Source organism: Saccostrea echinata, unplaced genomic scaffold, assembly GCF_033153115.1.
Source record: "Saccostrea echinata isolate AGI-Se365-2 ecotype Australia unplaced genomic scaffold, CSIRO_AGI_Sech_v1 ptg000029l, whole genome shotgun sequence".
Classification (NCBI taxonomy): domain Eukaryota; kingdom Metazoa; phylum Mollusca; class Bivalvia; order Ostreida; family Ostreidae; genus Saccostrea; species Saccostrea echinata.
In genome coordinates, this window is record NW_026889778.1 from 11,545,213 (window position 1) to 11,568,024 (window position 22,812).

A 22,812-nucleotide genomic window follows, 5' to 3' on the forward strand; every position below is an offset into this window, starting at 1 on the left:
GGGAATTGAAGAATCACTTCATTTTTTTTTCACTATATATTTCATTGAAAAAAAAATTATAAAAAAAATATTGTGAGGTCAATTTAATCCCTGTTTCCATTTTTTTTTTTTTTACTTATTAAATTGTGCATTTTTTTCACATGTATTCCCTAAAAATACTAAGTAAATTATGATTCATTTATGAAATTGTAAAGTCAAAATTTTTAGCTAAATATACTCTGATTTCTTTACAAATTTGTCCCCGTGAAATTTAACTTTTGCATTTGACAGATATCTTTGCAAAGCCTACATGTACAGATATAAAAATCATCATTTTGAATTATGTGAAGAACTACAAATAATTCTGCATTTTATAATGTTATATGCAAATAACGTTGCAATGCTTTTTTCCAAAAAACTTTTATAAAACATATCATAAAAAATATTTCCTCACTTATGGCCATACATGTACGTTCTCGAGTAATCCCCCCCTCCCCCCGGTCGAGCCTTTTTTCAACACAAACGCCCTCATTTTCAATTTAACTGCAACTCTTTGATACACATATGCAGTCAAAAAAAATTGCTCTGATTTCCATCTTAACAACAAGGAAAGAAATTAATTAACTTCATGAAGACTGGACGTGCGCAGATCCAGGATTTTTTTTTTTTCAGAGAAGGGGGAGGGGCATACCCACTAAAAAAAAAATCCTCAGAAATGTTTAGACAAGCAAAAAAAGTTTTCTAGGGGTGGACCGTGTTTTCTGGGGGTGAGGGGATTTCCACGGGTAATATTTTCTGAATCCCCCTGACACACACTCCGACAAGAGCATGCTAAACATGAGTATAAAAATGGGAACTCATTTTGTAAATTAACTTAATTATATGATGAATATAGTAGTGTATGAAAAAATTCTTGAATTTCTCCTGGATCGATCATTATGGTATGCTTACATGTATGTTAAAAATCAGTTACAAAGTGAAAAAAGTCTATTAATTAAACAATCGTTGTATTATTAAAAAAAATAAAATAAGGGGGGAATAATGCAAAAAATAACGCATATTATTGCACACATTCAGCAAAGACTGCTAAGAATTTGATTGATTCAATGATTTTTTTTTTTTAACAAATTATGTATGAATTATCTAGAGGCAATTCGCATATTTCCGATATATCCGATTGTGACCTATTTTTCCGCAAGTGGACTTCCGTATACGTCAGACTCGAGATCTCGTCTAAAGTCACGTGAACGTGTCCTTTTCTTCGAAGAAAGTGGAAGTTGGCATCCCGGTGTTAAACCAACCAACAGAAAGTTCAGCAAAGAGAAAAAATACAGACGGGTCGTTGAATTGAAAACGCCCAATATGGGAAGTAAGTTAATGTTTTTGAATATCTTTAATTAGATTATATTTTTATGACATGTTATTACTTTTTTGGCACCGATGACAGCTTTCACGTGTCGACGTGGACACTTTTTATATACTGTTTACATTAAAAGTACATCATCAATATGTTGTTTTTGTTTCAGTAAAGTTTTTAGAGTTCGTGAAGCCTTTTTGTGCGGTTTTGCCTGAAATATCTAAACCAGATCGCAAGGTATATACATCTTCAAATTTAATATCATGTTGTGATTTAGAAATCCATATGGTGCTGTAATACTTGCAACTGAACAACTCGTTAGATAAATTTAAAAATTTTAATCCAACAAATCTTTGATTCTCTATTAAGTTACCTGAGTTAAATATCATGCTTTATGTTGTGTAATTAAATGGTAGTCAACACAGAAGAAATGATCAAGTAAATGTAATAGCTACTAGCTAGGTTGGCAAATGTAACAAGAAAAAGTATGACTTTATTTATATTTTTATTCTAGTGTTGTTTTGCTTATTATTTGCTAAATCATTTTGAGTTTCACTATATGTTAATTCTCGAAACTGTTCATTGAACATGTTGAATTAAAAAAAGCTTGTCTATTTCTTTTTTCAATCTTCATTTCACTGCAGTAAATTCATAGTCTTGACAGTATATTTTGGAAAGATTTATAAAATTTATTGTTGTCTGACTCATCTCGCTGATTTCTTTTAGCCTTTTTTTTTTTTTTTTTAAATTCTTATTTTGCACAGGAAAATTATATTCAATCTTTGAATTTTTAAAAACTTGTTTATGGAGATGGTTTTTGCCTGGGGGCACAAAACTTAAGAATAATTGTCTAGTGTACATCACATGTTCTTGTCAAGTTAAAACCTAAAGACATAAAATCAGGAAGTCAACAGTGTCCTCAAGTGTCATAATTCATTTTACATTGTCTGATTTTGTGAAAATTTATTTTAAAGAAAAGATACATGTTAAGATAGAAAAAGTGATTTACACTTTCATCACCTCTATAACTAAAACAATATAGCTTATTATGTGTCATGATGGAAAATTTAGAATGAAAGAATGTCATAAGGTTTTCAACCATTCAATCAGTCCAGAATTCTTGAAAACTTGTTACCAACAAGCAAGACAATAGATCCTGCTTCCAGGAATTTTTTGCAGGACCCACAAAAGTAAAGTAAAAAGCACTATCGATGAACAACATTTAAATAAATTATTCAATAGGGGTGCAATGATACACTAACGTCATGATACGATACATATCACGGTATTCAGTTCACGATACGATACATATCACGATACATGACAAGGTTAAAAAGTCTTTCAAGTTTTTCATCATATTTTTTTTTAAACTTGACAGGGTTATACAAAATGTTCATATTTTTTAATAATAATTAAAATAACATTTTGTTAACTTGAATTGGATTGTTAGGTAGATCTTTGAGTTGTGACAACATTCTAAACCAATAATGAACATTTACAGGGAACTACGGGGACCTTTCCTAATAATCTTCCTTTTAGATTGGAATGAAAAAGGAAGACATTCATTCTTTTATTCCTTTTATTTACGTAGAAAACCAGTTGTCATGTTTCTTGTGTTATTACTTTTTAGTCAACAAGACAGCGAATTTTCATCGAAATACACACATGAAGAAATATCGTGCATTACCAAAGAATACGTTTAGATCTAAAAGATTTATCATTTGTCTTAACATCTATAACTTATAATCATATTAAGTCCTTCTCCGTGTTAAATATTAGGTCTGTAAGATGCTGGAGATGAGTTTAAATGCGTTATCGGCGACCTCACGTTTTGTGCGGAAGCCATTTTGAAATAGTAAAGAAGGAAATAAAACGGATAATTTTGGACCGATTGAACCGAACTGAGATATCAGTTTAGCGTATCGTGAATTGAACCGTGGAAAATTATACCGACAGACGGTTTCAAGGACCAACAAAGATATGATTTTTGGTGGTCCTTATTTTAAAAAAATGTAGGATAGGACCAGAGGTTCAATGGTTTTTAGGAACTATCTAAGTCTGGAAAAAAAGAAACTTTGTGTTAATAAGAATGTATGTTAGGAACTGTTATCAGCTATTTTTTCTATCTTCACTTTTATTTTACATGGGTGAATTGCACAGAAAATGAACAATACTGTAGAAAGAAACTCATGAAAAAGGAAATGAATGTTAAGCTCTCCCACATTATGTTTTCAAGATATTATGCTGTACATATCTTTACATTAAATATCGTCTTAAATTTTCTTTCAGATTCAGTTCAGAGAAAAAGTACTATGGACCGCCATCACTCTCTTCATTTTCTTGGTCTGCTGTCAGGTAATAAATCTGTCCATTAAAAATACTCTGATTGCCCACAAAGTGAAAATTAATTTCCTAAGTTTTGAGCTTATCCCTAACCGATCTTTTGACAGATTCCCTTGTTTGGTATCATGTCCTCAGACTCAGCTGATCCTTTCTATTGGATGAGAGTCATCATGGCCTCCAACAGAGGTGAGATATCAAAACACAAGTTTTCAAAAATTTCAACAGTTAAATTCCTCTAATACGTTACATGCTGTAAACCAACTTTTATATGCTTGCAAGAAATATCAGTGAGATTTGCAAAAAACTCTAGCTCACAGATATTTATCTATGTACTTATATTTGCAAAACTGTTCAAAATGTTACTGTAAATCACTTTTTATTCGCGAGAACTTTATTTTCGCGTAATTTCGCGAGTCTGTCTGCTCCCGAAAATTTTATTCTCGCGTATATTTGTATTGTTAAAGATTATATACAACAAAAAGCGTAGCTCTCGAAAATTTTGTCTTGCTTATAAATACCAAATAGCTATCTCGCGAAAATAAGGTGTCACGAAAATAAAGTGATCTACAGTAATAAAAGGTTTTAAAAAGAAACAGGAAGCCTTGATTGTGAATATTATTTTTTGCAGTCTATTGTTCAGTGGATGGTACATCAATAAAAAATGTCACATGTAATAGTTGGTTAAAACAGATTTTTAATATATTGTGTGAAATAAGAATGCAAAAATACGTTTAAAATTACATACAGTATTTTAGTTTAAATATTTCAGTTAATTTTCATAAAGAAGTGAACAGCAAAATTTCTTTTTGATAATCACAAGGTACATACTGTTAACTACTGTATTTCAGGAACTTTGATGGAGTTGGGAATCTCACCAATCGTGACCTCTGGTCTCATCATGCAGCTTCTGGCTGGTGCCAAAATCATTGAAGTTGGTGATACCCCTAAAGATCGTGCCCTCTTCAATGGAGCCCAGAAACGTAAGGATCAAGGGGAAAAGATTTTGAAAAAAATTATTAAATGTTTTGTCTTGACAGTTGTTATTTTAGTTTCACTGTGAAATGAGTTTTACAGCAGTTTTGACTTTTGACATGATGTGTTATTCAAACATTTTGTATATTTTGACAGTGTTTGCTATGGTGATGACGGTTACACAGGCCATTGTTTATGTCATGACTGGCATGTACGGTGAACCATCTGAAATTGGAGCTGGTGTCTGTCTTCTCATCATCATTCAGGTACACTGCACACTGAAATCTTATCCATTCCATAAATGATAACCTGATTGTGGTGTAAGATTTAAGATCCTAGATTCTTACCATTTTATTTGTCACTTGACAGATATATACTGGGTAGCTTTAATCACTTTTTTGTTTGGGTTATTGATGATGTATTTGTGTTGTACAGTTATTTGTGGCTGGTCTGATCGTATCCCTACTGGACGAGCTGCTACAGAAAGGTTATGGTTTGGGTTCTGGAATCTCCCTCTTCATTGCCACCAACATCTGCGAGACCATTGTCTGGAAGGCCTTCAGTCCAGCTACTGTCAACACTGGCAGAGGTATGTGTGGGAAAACTCTCCTGGAAAGGGTAAAGGCATTATTGGTAGCATGTTGGTCAGTCTTAAAGTTCTAAACTTTGTAGGGATATCCATCAAGGTTTACAGAACTTTTTATTAGGGCTGCACAATAATATCGATATTCCAGTATGTTGCGATTCGTTAGCAAAAAATATCGTATTGCGATACGTTTTTTCAGTACCGATATACTGGCAAAATGCTTGGGTTTAAGGTTTTTAAAGTAAAATTTAATATGTAGGAAACATTTTAAATCATACCAAACAGTAATGTTGTTGTTGTATGGTTGCATTTTGTTAATTTTTGTTGCAAAACTGTAGTGAAATCAACATGAATTTCTTGTGATAACATATTTATAAAAGTTACATTATGTACATGTATATGCATTCTGCTTATAAATGGAGGTTTAAAATTATTAGAAAAAAACTTATTGAAAATATTGCAATACATATCGCATTACAGATGAAAATATCGCAATATATTGCAATACGAAGTTAAAAGCCAATACCCAGCCCTACTTTTTATGTTTAAAGATTATTGATTGGATTAAACACATTGTGGTTTTCATTTTCCTGCATGGTCATTTATATTTTTATTTATGATGCACTTGTGAAAATTTTCTAAAATGAAAAATAATACTTTTAAAAATTCAGCAACAGATCTGATTGGCTTTGAACTAGTGAAAAAAATGATTACCTGAAAATATGCAAAGTCTGTACAGGAGACATGAATTCAATGAATTATCGTATTCCCACAGGAACTGAATTTGAAGGAGCTGTCATTGCTTTATTCCATCTTCTGGCCACCAAGAATGACAAAGTCCGAGCCCTGAGAGAAGCCTTCTACAGACAGAACCTCCCTAACCTCATGAACCTTCTGGCTACAATCCTTGTGTTTGGTATTGTCATATACTTCCAGGTAAGGATTTTAGCCACGTTTTTTACTTCTTCAATGCCTGAAGATTGTAAAAGAAAATTTCAGTTTATCATTAAGTTACATGCGATTTAATGGAAATTTTGGCCAAATAACAGAGAGACTTGTTTTGTAAATTTTGATATTTTTTTTTCCAGGGCTTCCGTGTTGACCTTCCAATCAAATCAGCCCGATACAGGGGACAGTACAGCTCTTATCCAATCAAACTCTTCTATACCTCCAATATCCCCATCATTCTCCAGTCTGCTCTTGTATCAAATCTCTATCTTATCTCACAGGCGAGTCAGTTTGAAAAAAAATCTAAAGATTTATCTCTTGGTATACATGTATTTGCATTCATATGCATTCATTCTTATTCATCTTGTAATGCTATATGGAAGTGATCAATATCAATTTTATTTGTTTTGCAGATTTTGGCAACAAAGTTTAGTGGAAATTTCTTGATCAATTTACTCGGAGTGTGGGCTGTAAGTAATGAGGAACTTTTTTATTCAAGTAATGTTTGATTTATCAATGAAACATGGAAAATAAATTAATCATCTTTAGGGCTGTCACGGTTCCAAAATTTTTTGGATCGGGACAGTTCTCTAAATTTTCGGTTCGGTTTCGGGTTTTTCGGGTCGGGGATTTACAACTATTTTAAACCTTAATTTCATGAATTTAACTTGAAAAATCTTTATTTGTTACATTAAATTTACATTGGAAACAAGTCTTAACCATGCGAACGTCTAGACATCGGTGATTTGGCCTACTATTAGCCACAACCTGACCATTCCTGCTCGTTTTGATAATAATCTAATACTTCCGTGACAAGTGTTTTGTCATGGAATGAAGTAGATTTCAGTTGTGATGTTTATTTATCACTGTTATCGTCATCATTCCTTTGATTTTGACGCCATTTTTTGTATAGAACAGACTCTAATATATAAACCAGACCCGAACCGAAATCCGGAAAAATGGAACCGGAACCGAACCGAACAACTTGGACCGCGGTTCTCGGTTATTTCGGGTACTCGTGACAGCCCTAATCATCTCACCTTTATTCTACCCTCATTTTTAAAGCCATCTTTCTTTTATTCTTTTAAGTATAACCAACATGTGAACTAGAAATGTCCCCTAAGACATTATAAAAATTTAAGAGCAGTAAATAATTCTGAGATCTAATTATATGTGTTATCTGTGACAGGATGTTGGGGGTGGCGGACCTGCCCGTTCCTATCCCATTGGGGGTCTCTGTTACTACCTGTCTCCACCAGAGACTCTGTCCCACGTCGTGGAGGATCCTATTCACGCTGTACTGTACATGATCTTCATGCTGGGATCTTGTGCATTCTTCTCCAAAACCTGGATTGATGTGTCAGGCTCAAGTGCAAAGGATGTAAGTATGATAAGAATGAGTAAAGTTGGAAGTACAAATACAATCAAACCTCGTTATCTCTAACTCGATGGGACCAATGAAAAACTCTTGAGATATCCCAGTATTTGAGATATCAAGGGTTAAATACATGTACTCAAAGAATTAGTGGTTGGGACTTCCAAATCACTTTGAAATATCCGTGGTATTTGAGATGTCAGTGTTCGAGATACTGAAGTTCAACTGTATTGAACTAATATTAAAAATGGAAACTTAAAGATTTTTAAAATGTTGAAAATTTTAATACATCTGTACCACAAATTCATTCTTAAGACAAGTTTTTAAAAAGCACATCAGTTTTAGTCTTTGAAGTTGTTAAGAGACTTTTAAGATAAAGAGAAATCCTTTATTTTTTAGGTTGCTAAACAACTGAAGGAGCAGCAGATGGTAATGCGAGGACATAGAGAACAGTCTATGATTCATGAGTTAAACCGTTACATCCCCACCGCTGCAGCTTTTGGTGGTCTCTGTATCGGAGCTCTGTCAGTTTTAGCCGATTTCTTAGGTAAGTGATTACTGAACATCTTTCACTGTATTTATAATCTTTAAGAACATCTGTTTCTTAAAAAAAGAATGGATGAAAATGCAGCAAACATGTAAGTGTTTAACAATGGGACAAACTAATTGCAAAACTTTATATATTTTCATTTGGTTGATTTTCTGTAAAAAAACTTTAATATTTAGGTGGACAGGGCAAGTTGATTGAGAACAGGGGTCAAATTGAAACTGACTACCTCAGTTGACATTGTATTTTTTTTTAACATGAACACTTTCTTCAAAGTGTTCTAAATAAGTTGTGGTTACATAAGGGGGATAACTGTAAAATGAAGAAATGATTTGCTAAACACAATGACCATGGAACTGGAAAAAGAAATGATTTCATGCTTTTTGTTTTACAGGGGCTATTGGAAGTGGAACTGGTATTTTGTTAGCTGTTACCATTATCTACCAGTATTTTGAAATCTTCGTTAAGGAACAGAGTGAAATGGGTGGAATGAGCACACTATTATTTTAAACAAAGACTAGACTTTAAAGACATTAAATCATTTCTCCATCAGCCTTTTCATACAACTGACAGGACATTTCATTTTAAAGGTTTTAAAACACATCAGTCATACTGCTTCCCTTTGTTGATAAGTGAGGATGGAATGAATACTTTATGTAATTTATTTTAAAAAAAATAACCTTTAAAAAAATTGTTTATATTTTGAACAGCTGTATTTATTTTTGTTTGAATTGTATATAGAAAAATAATGTCATATTTACATTTGTATTTATGACTATATTTATCATTTTTGATAGTGAAAAAAACTAAAGTATTAAAGATGAAAGATGGAAAGGAAAAGGTTGTTTATTAAAGAAGCATTGCATGTAAGCTTTCACTCAGTTTTCTGGAAAAAAAGCTCTTATTGTCAGTCCAAGGAATCTGTTTTCTCACCGAGATGCTTGATTAGTGGTAATGGTTCTTCATTGTTGTGGTAACAATGTAGGTTATGTCTGGAAGAATGAAGTGAATAAGTGTGTTTCATTATAGAATTTTTTTATATGTTACAAAATGTGAGAAAGAAAAATAAAAATGGAGAAAAAATGTTTTTGTTGATGTTATTTACATGTACAACTACAAGCAAGACTTCTTGGATTTAAGAAGTATGATCTCGATTTTTAGTGGGCTTACACTTCTTCAAGCAATCCAAATATTTTTTTTTATGGAAAGAACAATGCCCCACCCCTTCTAGACTTCTAGTTTACAATTCTGACATAAAACTTTTGTAAATGTAAACTGGGTTGTGCAGTTTAGTACCTTCCATAATACATGTATGTCAAGGTTAAGGAATGATGTCATGTAAATAGTGTTGTGGACATGGTATGTACAGCACCCTGACCCTTCCTTGAGACACTGGATTTTGCCCTATCAATTTTTGAGTAGGAGGTAAATGGCTCAAGGAACTTTCCTATTGATCTTAGGGTCACAGAATGAAAGAAAGTAATAAGCTCTTAGAGCATTTTATATGTTGTACAATTTTAATTCTGTATCATTTGGCAATAACACTATATTGTAAAATTACCATTTGACTTTTCTCAAACATGCTAGAGAAGCATAAAGATCAAAGGAAGATCCCACTGATTTTCAAGTCAATGGCAGTAATATTATTCCTAAATGATAAGTGACAGAGAAAAAGGATTATTATGTGCAAGTGATCTAGCAGGTAAAGTACAGTTATTGGTTTTTCTAATGTTTTAAACATATCAAGTCATTGAACCAAATACTATTCTTTGAGTTATATTTTGATCAGGCCAGTGTTTGCTTAATTTTCCAATATGCCATAGTTGCCTACTGCACAGAGTACACATTAGGTATTTCACCTGCATGCTCCATAAACTGAGAGTGTGCATTAGAAATTTTACATACATGTCCTTGTAATAAATATAAGTAAAAAACAAATAATATGGTTTTCTCTTCCTTTTTCTCTGAAGAGATCAAAGGTTAGACCCATTAGACACACTCTCTGCCTTCTAATCTCCAACTGCCTTTGTAAATACATGTACATGTATTAAAATATTTTCCTACTGGATGAAAGCTCAAGATTTGGCAAGCATACTCAAAATGTAAAGCTCATTTGCATGCTAGTAATAGATCAAGTTTTTGGCAAAACAAATCATAGCTTCTACTATGTTGTACATGTACATGATTTGTTCAATGTTAAAATTTTAAATTTCATAAATTTGATCGTCATTCCCATTTGTCTATGGATGTGAATATTTTGTGTTCTATATTACATGTACATGCACTTTGTCATATGAAAGACCTGAAGGAATGTTAAATGTATCCAAATTCAGAAGGGATAGTTAAAACTGAATCAGGCAAGTTTATGTTTTCAATAAATTTAATGCAGCATTATGTACATGTACATATAAAGAGAAATGTATCAGCTGATGAGAAAATGCAACATGAAGTGAGATTTCTTCTCATGAGACAAAGCCTGGGCAATGTTGCAATGTCGACAGCAGTTTGTTCATGGATTCCAATAGAAAAGGTTCACAATCTATCACTTTGTTCTGATCTGTCACTGTTTTTGAACACACAGTTTTCACTTCATGTATTTGTCTTCTTGCTCTGCCAGGATTTTGGCTGAAGACTTGGCATCATAAAACAGTTTGTTAATTTCTTCTATCTCCTCGGTGGAAATGGCGTCCTTTCCGTTAATCTTGGCCAGAAGATTTCCTGGTGTCAAAAGCTGTACAGAGTATCTGCAAAGGTAAAACAAGTATATTAAAGAGTGTTTTAAAGAAATATTCTATTTCTTGGAGAGAAAAATTTTTTAAAATGCTCTATGAGATGCAAGCAGAGTTTCTATTTCTGAGAGGTGGATTGAGCTGCAACATCATTCATGAATCATGATATTCTGTGACAAAAAAAAATAACATTTGTTTTACTCTGGTTTGGTAAATGTCTGCTTTATCATTCATTTTTTTTAATGTCAAATTTTTAGTGAGTAAAGTCTGTGTAATACACTTAATTAGACAAATGACCAAAGAAGCATTGGAATACCTTAAAGTTGTTTGAACACCAATTTGTCCCAGCTGTGCCAAGGATTCATCATCTATCTGTATTCCCTCTGTCTGAGATCGGATTTTCAGAATCTGCAAACAAGTGAATTCAGTCATACTATAGCATGTAGTCACTATAGAAAATTTACGTGTTAGAGTATATATGTAATAGAAGACGTGTCACAAGCAAAATTCTCTTTTGAAGTCATCACGAAAGTGGGTCTCCTTTGGACAAATAAAATCAGTTTTATAATAGGGTAAATATAATTGTAGAAAAAGGTGGATAATAATCTGATATTGTCCAAAGTTTACTTAAAATAGGACAATAAGTCATCTGTTATAAATACAGTGAAACTCGTTTAGTATGAACACAGATAAAGTGAATTCATGGATATAGCAAAGTTTTTTTGAATCCCCGGCGAAATTCTTAACAAATCCAGTAAGACATTACGGCGATAATGAACTCTGATATAACAAATTTACGGATATAGCGAACTGATATTTTGTCCCATAGAGGTTAAAAATAATAAAAATTACATCCTTTATAACGAATTTCCAATACCTCAAATTTCAAAAATATTAAAATGACATTATTTTTTATCAGGATTTAGATTTGAAATTCCATTCATCAGAAAGATTTAGTACTCAATGTAGAATTTTGTATTTTATACCTTCCAGAACATATTTTTTAGTCATACTTGAAAGAAAAGATGCATATAGTGAATTTGTTATATATACTTTAACAAATTCATTATACGGATATAACAAAGTACATTCAAGGGTCCCCAGGACTTCGCTATAACCGAGTTTTACTGTAGTACCAGTAACTGTCTCGAGTTGACATACCTGCACCATTTCCTCCTGGGAGTAAGGTAACGTTCTGATGATCATCACCCTGTCTAACAAATCCAGGGGTATACCGTGGGGGGCTACAACATCTTCTGTACCTCTGTAAAATACAAAAATATCATTGTATCATTTTCAGGGGATCTGGAGTAAAAAGCTTCAAAGAAAATTGTTAGTCTATTGATGACCTATATTTACATGCAGTTTTATTCTTTTCCCCGAAAATTGAGAACATTAGCATCATTTATAAAAGGGGATTTTCTTCAACAAAAAAAAATGCATATTCAATGATAGAATTTTTCTCTCTTCAATTTCAAATGCTCCCAGCAAGGATATAACTAAACAATGACCCATGAGATGTTAAGATTGTACGAGCCTGATACGAAATGGACTGTTACTTTTTCATGAACCTTACTTGATGGTACACTTTCCACGGTTGGTGGCGAATATCACAATAGGTGCTATGGTGGACTCCAATGCTCTGTGGAGGTAGGTAAAACACTCAATATCCAACATGTGAACCTCATCAATGAACAGAACACCTGGCACCAGTTCAGCAATACCCTGATCAATATACTTGTTCACAACCTTGTTGATTTCCTTCCGCAGCTTGTCTGAAAAAGGTATTTTAAAGAAATACAAGAGGCCCATGGGCCACAACGCTCACCTGAGTCAATATGGCCCTGCTGTTCTTCGTCAGCAGATTTCTTCTCCTATATTTCTCCTATATATTCATATATAAAGCTTTGATCGCCTGTTCTAGGCATACCCTACCCCAAGGTGCCATGTTTTGAATGAAATTGAATATAAACCTTCTGAGGATGAGATGGGGGTGGGGGTTCATGATTTGAACAAACTTGAATGTACACTACCTGAGGATGCTTCCATATCAATATGACTGATCATGGCTTTGTTGTTCTTGAGAATGAAGAAGACTTTTAAAGATATTTCCTGTATATGTTCTATTGTAAAACTTTGATCCCCCATTATGGCCCCACCCTACTACTGGAGGATGCCTTGAACAAGCTTGATTCTACAATATTTGGGGATGATTCCATATCAATATGACTAATTGTGGCTTTGTTGTTCTTGAGAAGAAGATTTTTAAAGAATTTTCCTATATATTCCTATGTAAGAATTTGATCCTCCATTGTAGCCCCACCCTACCCCAGGGGTCATGATTTGAACAACCTTGAATCTACACAACCTGAGAATGATTCCAAATCAATATGACTAATTGTGGCTTTGTTGTTCTTGAGAAGAAGATTTTTAAAGATTTTCCGTATATATTCCTATGTAAAAGTTTGATCCCCCATTGTGTCCCCACCCTACCCCTGAGGTAATGATTTGAACAAAACTTGAATCTACACAACCTGAGGATGATTCCATATCAATATGACTAATTGTGACTCTGTTGTTCTTGAGAAGAAGATTTTTTTTCTATATATTCCTATATAAAACTTTGATTCCTCATTGTGGCCCCACCCTACCCCCAGGGGTCATGATTTGAACAAATTTGAATCTACACTACCTGAGGATGATTCCATATCAATATGACTAATTGGGGCTTTTTTGTTCTTGAGAAGAAGATTTTTAAAGAATTTTCCTATATATTCCTATGTAAAAAATTTGATCCCCCATTGTAGCCCCACCCTAATCTCCGGGGGTCATGATTTGAACAAATTTGAATCTACACTACCTGAGGATGATTCCATATCAGTATGACTAATTGTGGCTTTGTTGTTCTTGAGAAGAAATTTTTAAAGATTTTCCCTATATATTCCTATGTAAAAGTTCGATCCTCCACTGTGGCCCCACCCTACCCCCAGGGGTCATGATTTGAACAAACTTGTATCTACACTATCAGAGGATGATTTCATACCAAATGATTAATTGTGGCTTTGTTGTTCTTGAGAAGAAGATTTTTAAAGAATTTTCCTATATATTCCTATGTAAAAATTTGATCCCCCATTGTGGCCCCACCCTACCCCTGGGGTCATGATCTTAACAAACTTGAATCTACACTACCTGAGGATGAATCCATATCAGTATGACTAATTGTGGCTTTGTTGTTCTTGAGAAGAAGATTTTTAAAGATTTTCCGTATATATTCCTATGTAAAACTTTGATCCCCCATTGTGGCCCCACCCTACCCCTGGGGGTCATGATCTTAACAAACTTGAATCTACACTACCTGAGGATGATTCCATATCAGTATGACTAATTGTGGCTTTGTTGTTCTTGAGAAGAAGATTTTTAAAGATTTTTCCTATATATTCCTATGTAAAACTTTGATCCCCCATTGTGGTCCCACCCTACCCCCAGGGGTCATGATTTGAACAAACTTGAATCTACACTATGTAATGAAGGTTTCACATAAGTACAAACTTTTCTGGCTCAATGGTTCTTGAGAAGAAGATTTTTAAAAGATGACACCAAATTTTCACAAATTCTTAATTATCTCCCCTTGGAAGAGGGCATGGCCCTTCATTTGAACAAACTTGAAATCCCTTCACCCAAGGATGCTTTGTGGCAAGTTTGGTTGAAATTGTCCCAGTGGTTCTGGAGAAGAAGTCGAAAATGTGAAAAGTTTACAGACGGATGGACAGACGGACAGACAGACAGACAGACAGACGGACTACAGACAAAATGTGATCAGAAAAGCTCACTTGAGCTTTCAGCTCAGGTGAGCTAATAACTGGACTCCAGTTCAGACTTTTAAAGTGTGACATATTTTACCATTACATTGTGGAATTACAAGACTGACTACATAATTCCAGGAGTCATCCATAACGTTAATGACTTTCAATATATATATATATATATATATATATATATATATATATATATATATATATATATATATATATATATATATATATATATATAAATATATATATATATATATATATATACTAGATGAAATCCTGCGCAAGCGCGGGGAATTGAATTTATACCACTACCGACAGAAAATATATTGTAGTTCTCTACTGACAGCCTACAGGCTTATAGCAGGAACAAATACTTTGTTCAAAATCCCGCCTGAAGTAGATTTACCTATCCTCCCCCCCCCCCCCCCCCCCCCTGTTTTTTTGTTGTTTTTTTTAAACTTAAAAAATAGCAATTTCATTAATTGACGTTTATTGTGAAACCTGTTATACTATGTTATGGATATTGTACTTCAGATGCTCTTATTTCATTTCCATCAAGGATAAAAGCAACGAATAAGGGGGGGGGGGGGGGGGGGGGGGTAAAAATTCACAGGTACTTGAGTCTTGGTTTATAAATATGTTTGTACCTTATTGATATGTTAAAATGTACTTTAAATTACTTTTTTACCTATCAATAAGGTACATACATATTTATAAACCAAGAACCAAGTACCTGTGTAAAAATTAGCTTTTAACGCCCTATGAATAGGCTGAGTATTTGATACAAAAGACTAAGCTGCAATAATGTAGCCCTCTCCGATTTTTTTTTTTTTTTTTGATCTGATATTTTCTGGCCTCTCCCCCTCCCCCCCCCCCCCACCTCCCTCAAAAAAGGAGATGGCTACATTATTGCAACTATAAAAGATTGTATTCATAAATTAACTGTGTATTGATTAAAGCGCAAAATTTTACATCTTTAATTGTATTTAAACAATACCTTGTTCATTAATTTTCTCTTTTCATGTAAGCAAGTTTATTACGAAGTACAAATTGTACTTCGGGTTCGTTGCCACGATGCTCTCAGTAAGGAATATATATAAATTTTACCGATAAATTTATTACGAAAACCTACTACATACATGTATATGTAATAGTCTTTCGATATATAATTATATTCACAACTTATAGTGTTATCAGTGATTTACCATTATTTCAATTATGACCATTTACACAAAAGCTTTTTTTATGGTCATGTAGCTTTAATCGCCTCGTTTTTTTCTTAACATCGGGCTCGATGCTATATGATGTTCTAGAAGCTTCCGTCAATATAAAGATCGGTGAATGACGAAAATATTTTGCACATTTCCCTTTTTAATCGGTTATCACAACTTATTTCTTTTATATCATTTAAATCGAGTTTTGATTGAATAATTCAGTGATGACGTTTTATGTAATAAATAAACGATTGCTTGTTGTCAGTTTCATTAAAAATTGCTAGTAACTTAGATCCGCCAACCGGAAATGCCACCGTACTCACGTTTTAGCTATTTCGTGGCTGTTTATAGAAAATGAAAGTAGACTTTTAATTTAATGTACGATACTTACTATGCAAGTGAAATCTAAATATAGTTTACAGACATCAGCTTGTATCTAGTGTATTGTTAGAGGAGTAAGTAAGAACTCTGGTGCACCCGTTTCGGAGTTTATTTGCAAAATTTATTAATTTATAAGTATAGATATATATGGAAGATTTTGTGGTGCTGGTTTTCAATATACATGTACATGTATAAATGGAGGATTTTTTGGTGCTACAGTGTTTGAAATTTCCCCGCTTTTTTTTTTCCCAGTCACCTACACTGTTTTTGAGAGATAAACACTATAGAATAGAGGAAGATTCAATTCTATTTCAAAAATTAAATGCATGTCATTTTCAAATTTCAAAATAGTTACCTGTAATTTCTGTTTTCTTTGGTTTCATTAGCTGACCCATCATAGACATAATGTCTTGTCCTCCCTATAAAGGTAACAAAGATTCAACAGATTGACATTGTTTATACATGTACAAAAATAGTAAATGCTGTTGTTTCACATCTTTTACCAAACAGTGAAATGACATGTACTACCTGAAAGAATCAATATTTGGATCACATTTTTCAGACATTTTCTGTTATACATTTAGATGTACAGAAAGTAAACTCGATTTCAATGTTACCTGTGGTCGGGCATTAGCAATGTCAAGGTCATGGAGTGTGACGTCCTGTATGACCTCTTTCTTTTTGTGGACATCCCCTTTGGGGAGGGGGACATATTCCTCTGCCTCTAGATCATACTCTGTGGCATAGCTGTCTGATCGACCTTGTCTCTGTGGAGAAAAATATTTCATAGAAATTTCCAAAAATACATCTGACAGGTATTTTCATACAAAACAAAATAAAGAAAAAAATTCCAATGAAATCATAATATTTTAAATAATTTTACATTGCAATAACCTTCATAATTTGAACACACTTTTGAGCTTTACATTCAAGATTCCCCGACTCCATGAACAACAAACTCAGTCGCATTGCTTTACCTTGACAGCTCCACTGTTGGCCTCTATGTAAATCACGTCCCCTACTTCTACTTTCTCTTTCTGTAGGCTCTCATATATAGATGGATCTAGTTTCAGCTGTTTTGTTCCCTTTGCTGTTTTTAACCCAATTACAACATGGCTGACTGTCTTTCCATAGCCTGCAAAAAAAAAATTACAACTTTGATACATGCACTCTTAAGGACGAATAAAACAAATTTTGTTCAAATATCATGAAAACAACAAATAAATCTATGTTTATACAATGTATAAATAAATTGGATAAGCTAAGCCTCAAAATGTTTCACTATTAATTAGTTAAAGTTTCTAAATAATGTCCTATAAAGTGATAAAAATCTGCAAAGATTTACAAGGATGATTGCAAAAGAAGAAGGAATTTGAACAAATTTCTTAATATTTTTGCAATTTGAAATATGCATCATTTACAACCAGAATAAGTCCAAAAATATAAATCAATCCATGCATACAACTTTTTTTGTATAACGTGTCCTTAATGAGAAAGATTGGAATTATAAGTGCAATATACTCTCTAAAACTTGAAAATGATGTATATAACAATTCTCAATTAGCAAGAATTACATGTAGTTATAGTTCAAAATAGTGTAGGTTGCCATCATTGGTGGACATAGACATTTTGACACAAAATGAACTCTTATATAAGGCCACATTTTAAGGAACAGTAATTAAAAATATTTACACAAACCCCCTGTCTTAAACCCAAATGATCTTCTTTCTGTATTTGAATTACCTCCCATGGGGTTCTCTGTTTCTACAGGGGTCAGTTCCGACACCTCCCCCTCGTAAACCTCCTTGGTCTCTTTGATCCTCAGTCCGATGGCCCGGCGGAAGTTCTCCATCAGGACTTCTGTCTTCTTGATTTCTGAGGAGTACACCTCACTCCCTACCATCGGACAGAAGGGTACCTTAGTTCCCAGTTCCTGGGCGATGGCCAGGGCTAAGGCAGTCTACAAAGTTAATGTCATGATGCTATCATGCTATTATATGAATATTATAAACTCTATTCTACATGATGCAATACCTCAAAATTAAAATTCTGACGACAAAGCAATAATCTGCACGGAGCAAGGGAGGGTGTAATGGAGACTCAACCTGTTCTTGTTTACTTCTTGCCCCAAATGACCTTTTTTAATATTTTTTTGTTTTTCACTTATACTACGGAAATTATATAGCTATCAGTTGTAAAGTTGATATTAAAAAAAAATAATTAACCATATTACATACTACAGGACAGTAGACTATTAGTCTTGTAAGTCTAGGATCACAAAAGTATGTAAAGCTAGGTTATTTTGTTTTCAATAGGGCTGTGTATTGAGCAAAATATTTCGATACGATACGATATTTTTTAAAGCGATATGCGATATATTGGATTATTTATTAAGTCTTTCACAAATGTCTTGTAAATGACATTTAATGCATAAATTTCATAAAAACTGGGTGAGTCTAACATAACATGTTAAAATATAGTTGTCTATGTATTTCGTAATAGTTATTTAAGATGTGCTATCTCCTTAATGTTTATTTCATTATTGACCAGTTTTAATTCAAAACAGTTAAAAATAATCTTTGGTAACTGAAATTTCCAACTTTTTTACAGCATTATAAGGAAAACTGCCTGTCCGATACGTATTGGAAGTTATTTTTTCGATACGATACATTCCTGAAAATCGATACGTATTGAATATTCGATATATTGACACAGCCCTAGTTTTCAAACTGTCAAATGCATGTAATTATTCCTCATATCCCTAAATATCATACAATTTGCATGATCATCAGCTTAAAATTACTCAAGATTTTCTGTCTGGATCATATTTCATAAGAAAGACTGTCCTAGCTCATTTGTCAATAGTGACATATTTGTAGTAAAATTAAGAAAAATATGTACAACAATTGTATTTTTGACAGACAATTTTCAAAATGTTAAATCATAATCAAGAGCATGTTCCGATATTTTGTTCAGATATTTTAATTCATACCTTTCCAGTTCCTGGAGGCCCAGCTAAGAGCATGGCTCTGCCTGCCATTTTCTTTGACTTGATCAGTTCAACCACTACACCTGCAGCCTTAAAACAAAACAACATCAATGGTACTACATGTATATACAAATTGAATAGGTATTTCAATATTCAATTTACATGTATTTATCTTTGTTCTTCATAAAAAAAAATGTGTTGAAAAGACCCTCTTATGACTTCTTTTATTAAATAATAATACATGTATATACTAAGCAAAATCTTTATTTATCAATAAAAAACTAGAACTGTCCAAAAGGGACAAATACCCCCCGCTGGGTTTTTCAGAGAAGGTACCAAATCACAAATGTTTTCTAGATGTGAGAGGTGTTCACAATTTGCTTAAACATTTAGAGTGAAAATTTAATTACTCATTATATTTTTTTTTAATGAATGAAACTAAGGTGCAGCCTAATAAAACATCAATACTAGTACTTTTTATTACATTGAAAAAATAGTTTGCAACTATCTGTCATCTTTGTGAGACATGACACTCTGCAAATTGATTGTTGAAAAAAAAATATCATAATTAATTATACAAAATCAAATTGATCTTAATACCTTTATATCAAACTCATTTTAAAAATAGAAGGCTGTTTCCAGTAACTATGTGTTTTGACAGACATAAATTACAATTAAGAGATTTAGACAACAGAGATCTTTATTTCTTTCTGCCCAATATGTTCTATTTCCATCAGTGAACTCTTCAAAATTAGAGGCGCGTTCGGTCGTCTGACTGGGACAGCATGGCGTTGCGGATAATACAAAACATGCCAATCTCAATCCAATTTTAAATGTTAAATGTATTTGTCATTCCAATTAAAGAATAGAAGAACTAAAAGACATATGTAAGAGAGTGAGAACCCTAAATTTATCATCCATTAATAAAAAATACGACATTTCCGAGGCATGTGTATTGTATTTAGATGTACCATACGATAAATAGATATATACGATCAACAATAGATATAAATTGATATCATTGTCATTCCTACTCTTGATGTATATAAAGTCCACATCAATAAAATATTTCATTTGCATTTTCTTAGGAATTGTTCATCGACATTCAACATATTGTTTACATGTTTATGTTACGTTTGTCCCAGAAATCCCGCGAGATTTGTATATTTTCCGACTTTTTCACAAAAGAGCACACTAAGAAGTATAACTCTTCCATAGTGGAAATAGAACGTATTCCAAGGAGATATAGATAAGACCTGCTTGATCAGAGATGCCCTAACAGCTTCCCACACTGAACTCATTAATCATTATTAATCTTTAACTGGATGCATGTCCACTCATTACTCCCAAGGGACAAATGGATTTACACTATCTGCTGTGTAATGTAAAAACTGTTTTTAATACTTTGTGATTTTTTTTTTACTTTGTAGACTAATGAGTAGTTTTAAGCTGTAGTTCACATTTTTGTACAGATGTTCTAGATTCTATGTCTCAAACCTTAGACATGAACCCGAAATGACTAAGTCAATAAAAATGAAAAAAAAAAAACACTTGTAAAATGCAGAAAAATTATCAAATAATGTTGAAAATACCAGGTGAAGATCTTCATATGGTAAATAATAAGTGTACAAATTTTCATACAAATCTATGCAATAGTCTCTGGGAACAGATCCGGACAAAACCACATAATAAAAATGAAAAAAAAAACACCTGTAAAATGCAAAAAAATTATCCAATCATGATGACAATACCAGGTGCACACCTTCATATGGCAAAGAATAAGTGTACAAATTTTCAGACAAATCCTTGCAACAGTTTCCAAGAAATGGTCCGGACAAAATCTCGTCTACAGACAGACGGACAGACAGATGGACAAGCTGATTCCAATATAACCCCCCCCCCCAAACTTCGTTTGCGGGGGGTATAATAATTATTCAAATTTTGTTATTTGCAATTTTTATACTCATTATCTTACTACATGTAGTATGATATCGATTTAATAGCTAGGCTGCATTTTCAAAATCCTCAACTGGCTGTATTTCTGAGACTGTGCTGAATTTTGGTGTTTGCTTGTTATTTATTTACAATGTATTCTTTAAAATTTATTTAAAAAATCCATTCTAATCATGCTAATAAATAAAAATAATAGATTACAGTTATCTAAATACAAAATTTGGGAATATACTTTATTTGAAAAAAAATAAAATGTAAGGTTGTGTCTACTAGATATGGCACTGAAGAAGTTGTCTATACTGTTAAAGTTAGTACATGTATACATCCCTGCTCAAACATATATAGGGTTTTATTAATTTTTTATTTTTTGTTAATTTTTAGCATTAGTAGCAAGTGCAGCGAGAGGTGCGAAGTGCCGCTCGCACTGTGAGCTCTTACGACAATGCCTGGGCAAAGAGAAAAAAATCCAAATGAATTTTTGTCCACAGTTACCTAGAGACCCACAATGCAATACAAATGTGTCTCGCTGCTAACTTCGTTCTCATGGTAACAACAATTAAAAGTTCACTAAAAAATAAACTCACCTTGATTTAACAGATATTACAGATAGAAAGTATATAAAACGTTCTTTGTTGATTAAAATTTGTACTCTTCAGACTTTAATTGTTATGGAAATGCAGGCTATGCAACTAACCACAGGAGTTCGCAATTTTATCAATAAAGTGATTTTTATTGACTTTATTGATAAAATTGCGAACTCCTGTGAACTAACATATGAAGTCATGTGATGTCATAGTCTAGATTTGAGCGGTTTGAAGAGGCAGATCTACATTAAAATGGTATCCAGTAATACACAACTGTGCTGGCGCCAATGGCTGCACCATCAACATATTATTTCTGCTTTGCTTTGAACAAACTTTAATGATAAGAATAAAATAGAGTATTTCAATATTTATTTGGGTGCGATACAGTAACTTTTGGAAGATACTAAATATGTGTGTCCCACTTTGAAGCATTTGGTACATCTATAGTGCTAGATTAAACCAATATGTTAGTAGATGTCATTTATTAGAATAAATCATTAGTTTACATAAATTTGGGAGATATGGAAAATACTTTATGAGTTTATGTTGTGTGGACAGTGTAATGGGAAGGATATAATTATATCTTTCTTTTTTCCCCCACTGTTTAAACAAAAGCCTAACTATATGCAATACTAGTGTCTTATGTTAGAAACATCTAGAAATAAACAAAGTTTGATTGGATACCTCTCGAGCTAGTTCTTGTCCAACCAAACCGGCGGCGGATTGAATAGCATAGCCATTCTCATCAAGTCCTAGACCTTTTATGTGACTGTGGGAAGCTATCCTCTGGGTTTTTGTCGTGCTTTTAACCTCTTCAATCTTCATTTTTGGTTGCTGCCGGTTAAACAAAATATGACAAGACGAAACACACCACGCTGAAATTGACTAAGTCGTGTAAACGCTTAAAGTTAGGAATAGTTTCTCACTCAATATTAAGCTTTAGGAGAACTATGATTAATGATTGCCAAAAATTCTTTTAATTACGACTATGTCAGAACAATTAAAGATAAAATGAGACTAGATGTCTCCAGACATTAACATTG

At 33.0% G+C, this 22,812-nt stretch overlaps 2 protein-coding genes across 2 annotated transcripts; one reads left to right on the forward strand and one right to left on the reverse strand.

Annotated features, from left to right (window-relative positions):
- Nucleotides 1–1,203: 1,203 nt before the first annotated feature.
- Nucleotides 1,204–9,194, forward strand: LOC133195603 (protein transport protein Sec61 subunit alpha). Its single transcript, XM_061331490.1, has 13 exons — nucleotides 1,204–1,348; nucleotides 1,506–1,573; nucleotides 3,626–3,691; nucleotides 3,787–3,865; nucleotides 4,528–4,659; nucleotides 4,808–4,917; nucleotides 5,087–5,240; nucleotides 6,013–6,173; nucleotides 6,326–6,466; nucleotides 6,599–6,655; nucleotides 7,375–7,566; nucleotides 7,960–8,107; nucleotides 8,502–9,194. Exons 1-13 carry the CDS (start codon nucleotides 1,342–1,344, stop codon nucleotides 8,615–8,617), a joined length of 1,431 nt encoding a protein of 476 aa, XP_061187474.1. The 5' UTR covers nucleotides 1,204–1,341; the 3' UTR covers nucleotides 8,618–9,194.
- Nucleotides 9,195–10,469: 1,275 nt separating this feature from the next.
- On the reverse strand, nucleotides 10,470–22,673 carry LOC133195604 (ruvB-like 1). Its single transcript, XM_061331491.1, has 10 exons — nucleotides 22,454–22,673; nucleotides 19,236–19,322; nucleotides 17,987–18,203; nucleotides 17,221–17,378; nucleotides 16,861–17,010; nucleotides 16,599–16,662; nucleotides 12,413–12,611; nucleotides 11,998–12,100; nucleotides 11,153–11,244; nucleotides 10,470–10,851 (listed from the first exon to the last, which is right to left on the reverse strand). The coding sequence occupies exons 1-10, from the start codon at nucleotides 22,592–22,594 to the stop codon at nucleotides 10,692–10,694; spliced, it is 1,371 nt and encodes a 456-aa protein (XP_061187475.1). The 5' UTR covers nucleotides 22,595–22,673; the 3' UTR covers nucleotides 10,470–10,691.
- Nucleotides 22,674–22,812: the final 139 nt, after the last annotated feature.